Genomic DNA, 13,282 nt, shown 5'->3' on the forward strand with positions numbered 1-13,282 from the left:
CATGGTTTCAAGCCTTTAGATATGCAAATTGTGTTTCTGTAACGAACAAAACCTTAGAGACCATGCTGTTGTGGTTCCACAGAGCCTTTATTGCGCCTCATCTTTATGCTAAATTAATACAAATTTCCTGTGTGTCCAGAATTCAAAGTCAATCAAGTAGCTTAATCTCTAAGGGTATGGGATAAAAATGCTATTATTACAGTTTGGAAGGTGAGGGATTACCTTTAAAAGCATCCAGGCTATATGCTAGGACAGCAACTCTGAAACACAGGCTGGTTATGAACCACATCCTGACTGAGTGTGAACTTAGAGATTGCCTCCTGCCCTACTTTTGATTGCACAGACTAACTCCCCACATTTCTGTGATGCATTTTTGGCAACTTCAGTAGTTGGCTTTGTAGAGAAGCAGTATTAGAAAAGTATTTGTGATTTGTTACTATTCTCTAATGCACTGAATGTTTTGACTTTTTATTTTTAAAGTTAATCGCAGTGTTTACTTTTTATATTTGTTTCATCTTTTCCCCTGTATGCTTTGCTTTTCCTAGCTAGAATCCACAAGATGAACCAGTGCCAAGTGCCCAGTTAGTTTTCTGAGGCATATTAACACATGATATGCAGTTCTTGGGATCCACGGTCTGCAGTTTAAAAACTTGTGCATTAGCAGGTCCAAATGTACTTGAAGACTATCTCTAAAATTGGTGATACTGTCATGATATTTAGGATTCCTGCTTTAAAGTTGCTAAAGCTATTTTATCAATCACTTTGCCTAAATCATCATCCTAATTATTCTCTGAAGGAATAGCTGTCATCTCATTCTGCAGCAGTAATAATGAGTGGCTCCACTGTTGCTGCTATGTTTGTGAGGATTATTTTAATACCTTTTGTTTTGGAGCAATTTTGAAAATTTCTCATACCTCCACACGAGATGTCACTTTACTCTGAAAGTCAGGGAAGGACAAAATAGTTAAGGTTCTTTCTAGACCTCTTTTCTTTAACTTCACTAAATAAATAAACTGCACCAACAGGCTGAGTCCCACCCATGACATAATGTGATGGGACAAGCTGGCATCATGGCAAGACTCTGGGTGCACAGTGCCTGTGTAGGTGTCCCAGTGTTTCTACATTAAGACTAGTACCTCAGAAGAATACTTACAGAGAAGGAAAAATGGGGCATGTCCAGAAAACTGAAGAATGCCTGGCTTTCCTTTGTATTTGTCTTTGCATGGGATTTCTACTTATGCCCTCCAGAAGGTTGGGCTGATCTGATGCAGTGCTAACCAAAATGCAAGTGTAATACAGCTGTCCTGCTATAAGTAGTTAGTTGACCTTGAAATGATCTTTGTATTGAAGACTCTGATACGTACCTTGTGAAGAGTTACCTCAACCTCAAGTTCAGGTGTCTCTTGGGGATTTGGTCTGCTTGAATTTAAGAGGATTTCTTTCCTGGTTATTTGAATGTTAGCAACCTCACCAAAAAATGAACTAACAAACAAACAAAAAAACCTACCATAAGAAAGAGCATTTCCAGTCCAATCTAGGTCTGTTTAGCCTAATTTCCTCTCTGACAGTAACCAAGAGCAAAAGCCTAGGGTATAGTACAAAAGTAGGGCAAGCAGAGATATTTGCCCAGAACATTCTCCAGCCTTGCATGGTTTGTGGCTAAGGGATTTCCTGATCTGGAAGTGATCTCTTTGTCTTTAATTGCTCTCAGTAGGTTTTTCCCGTGCAAAATTCTTCATTCACTTGCATTGATTATACAGCGTTGCTCAAACAGCAAGAGAGACATCACTTACCTCACATGATATTGTAAAATAGCTATTTCTTATCACCTGGTGGCTTTTGGATTAAGCAAGTCTTCCAAAACCAGGAAATATGCTATGTAGTAAATCCAACATACCTGAAATGTCCTGGTTTTCATCAATAACTGTCTCTTCTGAAAATATCACAAGAATTAACCAAAAAGCAGCTTCTACAACTGCCTTGGGTCAAGTTGAAGGAGGGGAAGAAACATAATAAATATTTTCCTCATTGTCCAGAAGTACTTTCTGCCACTCAGGATGGTTTGACATGAGTTTTTTCCTGAAACTAAAGTTGTAGCTGTGTAAACCTCTTGGGATTTGACTAGTTAGTTGACTAGTTGCCACACCTCTGGAATCCACTATTAGGTGTTATTACACGCAGGGCGTATGACCTGTATATGTGTATGTGTATATTCAACGTGTATAGGAAGATGCATCTTCAGGACCATACTTGTAGAAGCATGCTGTTTGCTGACGGGTTTGAATCTTACCTGTGTTAGTCACTGACAGTTTAGTTCTTTGGTATGCTTTGTTTAATCTCTGCCTTTTCCCTTTACAGTTAAACCACTCAGAATAGAAACTGAAAGAACTGACAAATACTGAAGAATGAGAATTGTGTTAGAATGGAAAAAACAAAACAAAACAAAACAAAACAAACAAAAACCCAAAACGAAACAAAACAAAACAAAAAAACAACAACAAAAAACAAGGTTCTAACTATTTATAGATCTTGTTTCCCAACAAACTGTATCTAAAAGCCATTGTCTCGGGGTTCAGAGAAGCTAAATGATTGATTTCACATAAAATATTTGTTGTTCTAATTACAGTATCATCTGGGTCATTGGCAACAAACAGATGCAAAACCAGCCTTTACATACCATCTTGCAAAACTTATGATTTGCTTATTGTGCTTTATAATCTAAAGCATATGGCTTTGCATAGAACTGCAGTACCCAAAATGAAGCCGTAAGTAATGAATCACTGGGTGGAAGAAAATGCATTGCTTCTGTTATGAGTTCTTTCAGTGTGTGTATTCAAATGGTTCTGTTTAGGGTTATAAACAAAAGGCTGTGCTCACAGTTTTAGCAGTGTGTTACAGATTCTGGGATGCACATGACATCAAAGAGGCTACACTAATTTCCCTAGCAGTCTATGGCTCTTGGCACTATGAGCACACTCCATCTGAATAAACAGAATTCTATTTCACCACAGTTGTGTGGGGGATCTGAGGTGATTGTGAAGCTTGGTTTTGTTTTATTCTAAATTTTTCTATTACATGACTTTTTACCCCTACAGATTCTGTGTTTTCTGTGCATCTGGTAACTACATTTGGAGCTATAGACAGACTACAAAGCACTTGACACTGAAAATAATTAAATCTAACTTACTATTCTTACCTACCAAACCCAAGGAAAAACTTTGAGTGCCCTGGAGTTGCAGGATTTGCTAAGGATTAATCACTCTTTCTAAGCATTAATATATATTTTCAGAGTAGTTAACATCCTTTCCCTTAGCAACATTTATGTGAAGCTCCAGGAAGATACTTTGTGAGAGTTAGCAAGGGCTGAGGCCTAGTAACTCCTCAGAGGACATCTGATTTATCATTCTTTCCATGCTTGCTTGTCACTAGCAGCATGAAGAGCACCAGCCCCCATAAATATTCCTGGACACTCTTCTGTAGGGGAAAGGACTGAGGGAATTTGGTGGCAAGAATGGTTCCTGTCATACTACACCTCATTATATCAATAGAATGGATGGCCTTATTGAACATTTGCAGAGCTCTGAAGCTACTGCTAGGTAAGCATGAAGTATCCTGGAGAGAATTACAATTGTTAATAGTATTAAATATGCCAATAGGCCCCCAGGCTCCTGATGTTACTAGATTAATCAAATCCTCTGATGCCAGAATTTAGGTTCTGCTGCTTCACCATAAATGGTTTATTCCCTTTACTTCTTTTCCTTAATTTCTCAGTATCTTACTTGATTGTTTTATTTTCAGTCTTTTTACTGTCCATTTCTCTTACCTGTAGTTTTTTCTTTCCCCCCTCATTAACCTCAGAAAGGAAGAGAAAGTATTAGACACATACCTAATCACTTAAGTCACCAACTAGTCTTGCACTTTATTCTCTCCTATCCTATGTTGTTGTCTCTTGGTGTGGTTTTGCCTGTACTAGATTAAAATCTTCAGAGACTGTTTATTTTCTATCAGCTTCCAGCATCTTTTCAGAACTATCATAATATAATTAAATTTATAGCATATAGCATAGACCTGATAACTTCATTATTGCCAAATGAAGCTACAGATTATTCTGTAGTTCTTGTTCTGTGAAGCCTATTAAACCTGTTATCCTGTCCTTGCTTCTGATGGTTGGTAGCATTTAACAGGCAATGTACAAATACCCTCTGATGTGGGCCTGGTATCTCTTAATGTGTGCTTGCACTAAAGTCACAATGACTGCAGTTTAGTACAGGGATGTGCAAGGTAGTTCTGCGTTAACTGGCTTGAGTGTGGCAGGCAGGCAGGTGCAGCAGGTGCTCAGTGGGGGCTAACTGCCTGAGTATTCACTCGGCTTCTCAGGCAATTTTTTTATTTTACTTCCATTTTGCATTTATGGTGTGATGCAAATTTGTGCAAATGGTGGAGAATCATGGGAATAAGAAAGGAAGGCAAAAATGTTTGTATGAACACTCATGGCCAGACAGCATTATGTGCCCTTTGTAAATCTCTCTTTTTAAAAATAAAGCTGAAATAATTAAAATCATAAAGCCTAGTTCAGTTACAGCATTTTTACTGCATAAGTAGTATTCAGTCACTCCCATTTAACACTGGTATGAATGGCACCAGAATTCCTAGCCCCTTGAGTCCTCTGCTCGAACAGACTTTTATGGCACAGAAGAAAATGTAGCTGTTCCTTGAAATCAACATGCTGCACGTAATTATCCACTTAACATCCAGTCCAGGAGGAGCATGTATATTATCATTGTCTGTGAGGTCATTTCTGCATTTGCCTAAGACTTCAAGAGAAAAAGTGAAGTTAACTTGCTGCCTTGAAAAATGATTCAAAACTGGAAAAGCTTGAAAACATCAAAATACATATAAATTATCAAAGGAGAACAAAGACAAGTTTTTCCACAAAAGTCTTCTCCCCAGGCTATAACAATGCTTTACATAGGCATGATCAATATATCCAGGCTTGAGAACCAAAGTCTTTTGGAATAAATTAGACGGGCAGGAAAAGAAACAAACAAAGAACAAATTAACATGATTTTAAACATTGCTTAAATTTTCATGAATGTAGACCTTGAGATGTTATGATGAGATCCCATGAGTCTGTGCTAATATTTGCTTATAATTAAGGGTTGCACTTTCATGTTTCATCTGATATAGATTGGAAATCAGCCACATGCTTACTATTTTTCTTGGTCATACTGATTTATCTAATTTATTTGCTTACTCTGCAATAATAATATGTATGATCCCCTAAATGGCCTCATTACCTTTCTTTTAGCAGGCTGCCCCTTCTCATACACTAAATCTCCCTGCCTGAGTTATTAGAGGAGGACTACCCTTCCTGTGGTATTAGGTTTGTGTTTATTTATAACAGAAAAATAGGCAAGACTAACCCCTTCCAAACCTTCTTTGGGTAAATGGCTTCAGAAGGAGAATGAGAGTACTCAGTTCCACCCTTCAATATGTGTTGCAGTGGATGGAGTCTCTTCAGCAAGGGAACTGGTGATGCAGCCTTCTTTGTGACACTGACACATTGGCAAAGATCCCTCCTGTGTATTCTTTGCTAAAAGTAAGATGTCATCCAGGGTTTAGAGCCCCCTCTGTGCTGCACCAATCTTAAAATAATCTGACTAACATCAGTGGATTTTACAAGGTCCAAATGCAGTTGTAGCTGCCTCATCACCATTTTCTCTACAGAATTCTCCATATAGGAAAAATGAGCAATGTTCCCCAAAGTTATCAACGTCAAGGGGTTTTTGAAGCAAATGTTTAATCATGAACAGTTTATGAAGACCCTAGCTTCATTTCAGAGAGAAAAATGTGATGACTCTCAGTTCCTCCGAAGAGCATGCCAAGTGCCTGATTCCCAAGTTTTCAGTACCAAGATAAGCAGGACAAACAGAACATCTAAGATGAGATCTTCACTGATCATGAAGTGAAATTATTTGCCTCATGGGAAGTAATTAGAAAAATACATATTTGTAGGTACTGTTTTGAAACTATTGGTCAGGGCCCAAATCCTGGATGCAAACGTCCTTGTGTCAGTGCTAAAGAGCATTTTGAAGTCCTTTGTTAAATCTTACTGTTAGCAGTTTGTGCATTTCTGAAAGAGTCCTTTGCAACTTACGGAAACAATGGCTTTTTAAACAGAAAAATCATCTAAATAAGATATGGCATAAGAAATGTGCTAATCATCTCCAAGCCAAGAGATGTCATTACAAGTGTCAGTATGATGGATATGATGTCTAATTGAAGAAAAATATTTCCATTTCAGCCATAAGAAAGCAAAGAAGAAGAATCACATGGAAATTTGGGAGGTGAAAGTGTATCCCAGAAATCAAAAGATCAATATAAAATCTATTGCAGATTGAGACTCATGATAAAAATCACTTTTGAGAAATTAATTCCTATTAATCTAGAAGCAACCTATTTCATATCTTGAATAGTTTTTAACTGTAACTTTGGTCAAAACGTAGATTTTCTAAAAGCTTCCAATCTCAGCCTGAGCTTCCATCATACTGCTAATTTTTTATTTTTTTTTTCTCCTGACTGATTACTTTTACTATGTGCTGTATTTCTGGTCTGAAATTCTCTTCCACTTCTGACCATTAGTTCAGACTTCTGTTTCTGAAGGTGAAAAACCCTCTACCTTCTATACAGGAGTTTAGACTTGCTTCAAATGACCTATTAAACTTCTTTTGAAAAAGAATTAAATAGAACAGTCTTCTTAAATATCTCGCCATATGGTAGGTTTTCCAAATTTCAGATTGTTCTTATTCTCAAAACATTCTACAGTTTATGGCACCCACTTTAAAATAATTCTGCATTCAACAATAAAACTGTTTTCCTATTTCTGTTGAGTAGTCCTTTGCTTCGCACCCAGTCTACTTCATATTCAGGATATTCATATCCATGGATATTCATATCCATGATGATTCCCAAGTCTCTCTTGGAGACACTGCTTTCCAACTATGCAATTCCAAGTTCTTAAAAATGTAACTTGAATGTTTGACTTTTAGTTTAAAACACACATCTTTTTAATCTATTTGAGCACTGCAAGGTCCTGGTCTATTGACTTGGTCTCTTATGTATCAGAGAAATAAAGAGGATAACCAATAGTGGTAACAGAGGAATAAACAGAAACACCATTGATTTATTTACTCATAAATACTTTCTACTCCAACAGATTTACCCATTGGCCAGTTTCTAATTCCTTTTACTGTAAGCAACATCAATTTTGTGGTAGCTTTAGGGAAGCATCCACATGAGCCTGCTCACCCATGTGTATCAGCCTTCCTGGGTTTCAGTGAGGCAAGGAGGAGGATGCCCAGAACATCACCTACCCTACACTTGCTGAATCAGCTGACACAGTGCACTTGGCGGAAGGCATTTTGCCTTATCTGTGTTATTTCTGCACTGCATTAAGGAATGTACCAATAAAGAAATTGTAACCTAAGGAATATCTGCTCTTAGAGTTAAAGAAAAGGTTTTCTTCAAGACAAAAGGGAACCCATCGGTCTCTTACTTCAAACATGGTGCTAAAGGACAACCCAAAGGAAGTGCATGTGCTCACTCTCTAATCTGGTCTCTAAATTTGTAGCAAATTCAGGAGCCTGGACATGCCAGAGGCACTTGGCACGATTTGGGTGCAGTGTAGATGCTACCCTGCTAAAGTTACTGGTGCTGCTGCTATTGCTCTTAAAATGACAAGTGACTTTTTTCTTATTGGTGGCTTTAAGTTTGTCATCAAAGCAAAATATTTTAGAACAACATTTAAAATGCCTATTCAACTGCTGAGTGTTGAGCATATGTTAATACCATTTTCTCCAGATATGGTAGTTTATGATAAATGTTACCAGATTTTGTACTGTTTGAGTAGTATGCTACTAAACACTAAGACAAATGGGCCCACTGAAAGAGTATTTCCTTTTGAGGACACAGGCTGCAGACCACCCATAGAATAGACAGAAACAATTAAGTGTCAAGATAAAAAGCTATAGCAAAATATTAATGTCTCAGAATCCTAATGAATAAAAGACATTTTTAAAACAAAATCTATACATATAGGTGTTTTGAAAAAATAACATGAAGGCTGCAATGGCATTTGAGGTAAGGAAAAAAGAATACCCATATTATCTTACTGTTTGAAATTTTCTAAATATTTGTGTGCTGTGTTTTTACTTCTGGCAAGCTACAGGGAGGTGTGTGAAATAATGCAGAACTGTGAGGACCTGAGTCTTTATGCATGCCAGCCTCTTGCTAGAATGAAAAAATTATTTGTGGAGAGGTATTCAAGAACTACATTGCTGTAAAAAGGAACTCATATGACCTTATGACTGAAAACAGTGCTTGCAAAAATTGCAGGTCCTGCTGTCCTGAGACAGAAAACTCTAAGGTCAATTTGAATAACTTCCAGAGCAAACAGAGCGAGTAGAATGTAGTTATGGCAGGTCTTCCACAAAGCTTCCAGAGACTTTAAAGAACAAAATTGCACCAATGTCCTATCTAAATATTAGAGAAAATCTTTCCAAAGACATAGATATCACTTGGACACCCAATTCCCCCAGAAGTATTTTCTGGAACAGCTTCTGCCTTCCTGGTTATGTACAGTACAGGTAAGTAGCAAAGGTTCAGGCTCAGCCATCACAGCCTCTTTAGCAAAAATATAAAGGTTTACTGAACTTGAAAGTATAAAGCACTGAGGCTTTGGGTATTAAATTAGCAAGCAGCATGAGCATGTTATTTAAAAGTTATTTTGTATTACTGGAGAAATGTAGCCTTTCTCTATAAAATTGGGTTTTCATTTTAGATCCAACTCTGTAGTCAGTTCCCTGGTGGCCATTTAACCCACCATCCCAGGTGTTGTGAGGGAACATGACAGTTGGCACGAAACAAGTGCTCCCCTCCCACACAGACATTGCAGTCCCACACTGAGAGGAAACTAATGTCTTTCAAATTCTGCTGTTGAGAGGGAGAAAGACAGTGAAAGAGAGAAAATCTCCCAGAACAGTCAGTCATTTGGCTGAAAAGGCCGAAGTTCAACCACCTCCTCTACCTCACTCAGTAATTGCAGAAAAGTACAATAGTTGCAAACTGTAAACCTAGCTGTATAATAAACCTCCTTTGTAATATTACCTGCTCCTTAAGGCCTGATCTTACAAGTGGATTTGTGAGATTAGAGCCCTGTATCTGCACAAGCCATATTGACTTCAGTTTTGAAGTGTTTAAAGGAACTCGTGCTACTTGATCTTTGTGCTGGTCTTTGGTGTTGGAGCAAGCTTCCTGTGCAGTACGGAATCCAAATGTGATAAGATGTATATTTTTCCTACAGTGCCACCAAAAACTGTTTTTATTCATACTGTCACTAAAATAATTTTTAACACGGAGATGTCAGAAAAGTCAAAGGCACAGGGAGAATTATTTGAAAAATACATTACCTTTCCTGACCCCACACAGTGTCTAATGATTCTGATTGTCCTGAAAATAGTTTTCCTGGTAATCTAGAGGATGTGCCTGGTAAAATAAAGTACAGCACACCATAATGTCTTTTTTCCTTAATACAAGCAAAAAAAAAAAAAAAAAAAAAAGAAAAGGAATAAAAAGGCTGTTAGTTCTTCTCAAAATTTACCCCTTCTGAAATATTTCCTTCATCTTTAAACTCTGCTTTCCAGATGACTGTAAGCAACTGTTACTTTACAGCACATCACAAATTATATTAAGAAAGCATAATTCCAAACCAGTCCGATTACTCTGATTAAAGCAAGCCATGTCAAGAAGGTAGCCTTTTTATATTTAAAAATTATTATAATAGACTAAGTCTCATCAGTCAAAAGACTTTATTACTGTCTACTGTAGAAAAACGGTTTTGCTGCTGCTGAATGATATATCCCTAGCTAGTCACAATATACCTCATTTCCTGCTTAGATAACAGAAGATGCTAAGATAAAGTGTGAAAGGAATAAGGAGCTGTGTAATATAGATATATGGAAGAATAAAAAATATTATAAAAGTAAAAATGAAGTTTTGCTTAAAAACTTGTGTTTGAACTGAGTTTCAAAAGAGGAAACAAAGATCCCCAAGTTTATGTGTGCTTACTTTGGATAGAACAGACTTGCTAATAAATCCAGAACCAAACTGGACAGAAGAAAAGACTGTTTACAGACTAAAATACACTAAGACGTTCACAGCACCTGGCACAGCTTAAAACTAAATTGTGTTATCTCACTGTAGGTTCAGAAAACTGTCTTGAACAGAAGCTGAGAACACCTCGTCGACGATGTCAGCAGCCCAAAATGCTGAATAGCCCTGAGGACAACATGTACTATAACCAGTTAAACGTGAGTTCAAAGTGGCAATAAAGCTGTTTTACTGGCTTTGTTTCCAGTTAATAATTCTGTTATTAATACCTGTTTCAGCCCCTCCAGCCCCACCCCCACGTTCTTCTGCTCTCGTCTTGAACATGTGCTTATGCTCTTTATCTGTTGCTTTCATGTCAGGATGTCTGCCTTCACGGTGAATAATTGATGTGGTTTATCAAAGACGAGCAAGATGCATGCTTCATCAGGCTCACTTGAGCCCTTTGATCAAAAAAATTATGCTGTGACTTCTGATATTATCAGCATCTGCTTGCATTCAACACAAAATCACTTTGAATTAAAAATTAACGACTTGCTGCTTTGCTTTGACTGTGTGTTCTTGGCCCTCTCCACAGGGAACTCTAGAATATCAAGGGAGCAAGAGGAAGCCAAGAAAACTTGGGTAAATATCTATCTTCTTAGTTCTAAGCAACTGTAAACAGAAGAAGTCCTTTGTGATATTACAGAATATGCAAAACTTTCTAGAGAGGTTTCTAAAAATAAACGATTAACATATTTCTGCGCATTGACATTGGATATTTTCTGCAGAAGTAAATGTAAAACTTGCATGTACTGCTGTCTGCAGACACTAGAACTGATTCTTACAAAATACACTACCCAGCTCTGTTTGAGTGCTACTACTACAAAAAAATAGCTTTCTTCATGTTTTTAAGTGTATTTAGCACTCATGAAAAGTGCCAGATGAAGGGTGTTGAAACTGAAGTTCTCTGACCTAGAACACAGACAGAAGCCCAGCCAGCTTCGCAGCAGTGCACTTGCAATGGTCTTCAGCCCTCCTTGGGGAGCACATTTTAAGAACTGACAGAGAGGCCACTCCGCCCAAAAAACTCCTCCTCTGTTGAATTGAGTCAGTTCTCATTGTCACATGAACAGTTATCACCTGGTGATAGGTAGAAATCTCTGAAAACTATTTACAAAAGCCAGGCTGGCTACTGTACAATTGCCAATATTCATTGACTGATCGATCACATGGACCAGAGAGAATTGGTGGATACTTGGTCTTGTAAATGCACGTACTCCAAAAATATACAAGAACTTTCTGTATTACTTCCTCTGGTTTTTATTAATCTTCTGAACATAACTATATGTATAGGAGGTCTTTGAGTCAAGGTTAAAGCCCAAAATTTTGCATGACTGCACAAGATTTGGTTTGGTTTATCTCCTTCCCCTAGTTTAAAAAAGCCTGTATTCCTGTTCAGGGAATAAAAACACCAACATGGGGCTGCAGTGCTCATCATACATCACAGGAAAATGAAAGCCCCTTGATGTCCATAGGGCTTTTCCCAATAATCGGTGATGTGGTCTTTGGCTCATATTCACAGCAAACTATCAGCTGAAAGATGTTATCAAAATCATACCCTACTTGTGGAACATACACAGACAAAAAAGTCACATTGCTCAAATGAAGTGCCCATTTGATGCAAATAGTTGGTCTATCATTCTGTACATCCAAACTGAAAGACTGTATTGCATTTCACTGATCCTCAGAACCATTCAAAGTATAATCATAAAAAGTAATAGCAAAATAAAAGTATGTATAAGAGCTATGTCTTTCTTATCAAATAATCCCATCTTCTTTTCCCTTTCTTATCTTAGCACTTTTCATTTTCACATCCACAGAGAAGTTTCTATTTCTGAAGATACTGACAAAATTAATTTTTTAACTTAATAAATGTTTGTTTTCTTTCAAGCCAAATCAAAGTGCTGGATGGAGACGATGAGTATTACAAATCATTGTCAGCCATTGAATCTGTCCCTGAAGATGACAGCTTTCTCAGTTCCCCATCTTCTTCTTCAAGAGGTGTGTCTTTTGCTCAAAGCTGAACCTCACTTACTCTATTGACCAATACTGGTAAGAGTGTTTTCATGCTGGTAATCTCTTCCAATTAACTTTGTACTTGTGTGTTTATATATATATTAAATATATATATTAAAAATACAGTTTCAGCTTGTAACTTTCTTTCACTAATTTATACCTTATTTTGCAGCTGTAACTTGTCCCGTTTAGCTGTATCTCTATAAGCAATTCCAGTAAAGGGGAGCAGCACTACCTGTATGTGTTGATGTTGGTAATGGACACATTTCTTTAGCAGCAAGGTTAGTTTATACAGTTCCAACCCCTTCTTCCCTGCTCCCCCTGCCCCCAGCTGATGTTCCCACCCTGTGCCATCCCTTCTGTTGTGCTGGCACAACTGCTGGTAGAGCTGTGTGAAAATAAGATCAAGGAACTGAACTGGATTAAAATAACTCTGTACTAAAAATTTTTGTTTGGAATCATAGTGAAATTGTTCTGTATTTTAGTAGACTGGCATTAAACATTATCCTTTGCAAGTTTCTGCGCTGTGTATGGCTTTTGACACTACTAAAGCATACAGAGTAAAATAATCTAAAATAATAATTGTGTCTCGATTTACCTTGTCAATATTTTTCTTACAAAATATTAGTTGCCATAAATTTAACCTGAAGAAATATTTAAAATACAGGAAGCAAAAGAGTTTTAAAGCTAATATTTCATGCACTGCTTCATATAGTCCTTGTGACTGAAACCATCATTATGACTAGTTACTCTTGTTATCCATTAAACTATTTATTTCTTAACCTGTATCTCTGGGCTATAGGGATTCCTACATTTCCACAGCCCTCTTGTATGTAGCAGAGAAAAAAATTTCAACTCCAAATTTTTTTACTTTCTTTCCAAATCCTTAATGAAACAATATGTAACTTTCTGTGAAAGGCTGAGATGCTTTGCTGGTAACTGTTTCCTTCACAGAAGCTAACAATTTCATCTTACTTTCTACTTTCTGTTTGTGAGCCACAGTTATGATCTGCAACAATTCTTTGGTTCTTTTCCATACAAGCTCATCAAAAACTTTTGG

At 37.3% G+C, this 13,282-nt stretch overlaps 1 protein-coding gene across 15 annotated transcripts in view; it reads left to right on the forward strand.

Annotated features, from left to right (window-relative positions):
* The window catches only part of MYO3B (myosin IIIB), a 212,665-nt gene extending 199,954 nt beyond the window's left edge, over window positions 1-12,711 (forward strand). For 13 of the 15 annotated variants that reach the window (XM_074910360.1, XM_074910365.1, XM_074910366.1 and 10 more), the window contains 4 exons: window positions 10,261-10,367; window positions 10,742-10,788; window positions 12,098-12,258; window positions 12,395-12,711. In XM_074910360.1, the coding sequence (XP_074766461.1) occupies window positions 10,261-10,367; window positions 10,742-10,788; window positions 12,098-12,230 (287 nt within the window). In that variant the 3' untranslated portion in view covers window positions 12,231-12,258; window positions 12,395-12,711. Of the gene's footprint in view, window positions 1-10,260; window positions 10,368-10,741; window positions 10,789-12,097; window positions 12,259-12,394 lie in introns of those variants that run through there. The other 2 variants (XR_012633931.1, XR_012633932.1) reach the window with 1 other exon arrangement.
* Window positions 12,712-13,282: the final 571 nt, after the last annotated feature.

Source organism: Athene noctua, chromosome 7 (genome assembly GCF_965140245.1).
Source record: "Athene noctua chromosome 7, bAthNoc1.hap1.1, whole genome shotgun sequence".
Classification (NCBI taxonomy): Eukaryota; Metazoa; Chordata; class Aves; order Strigiformes; family Strigidae; genus Athene; species Athene noctua.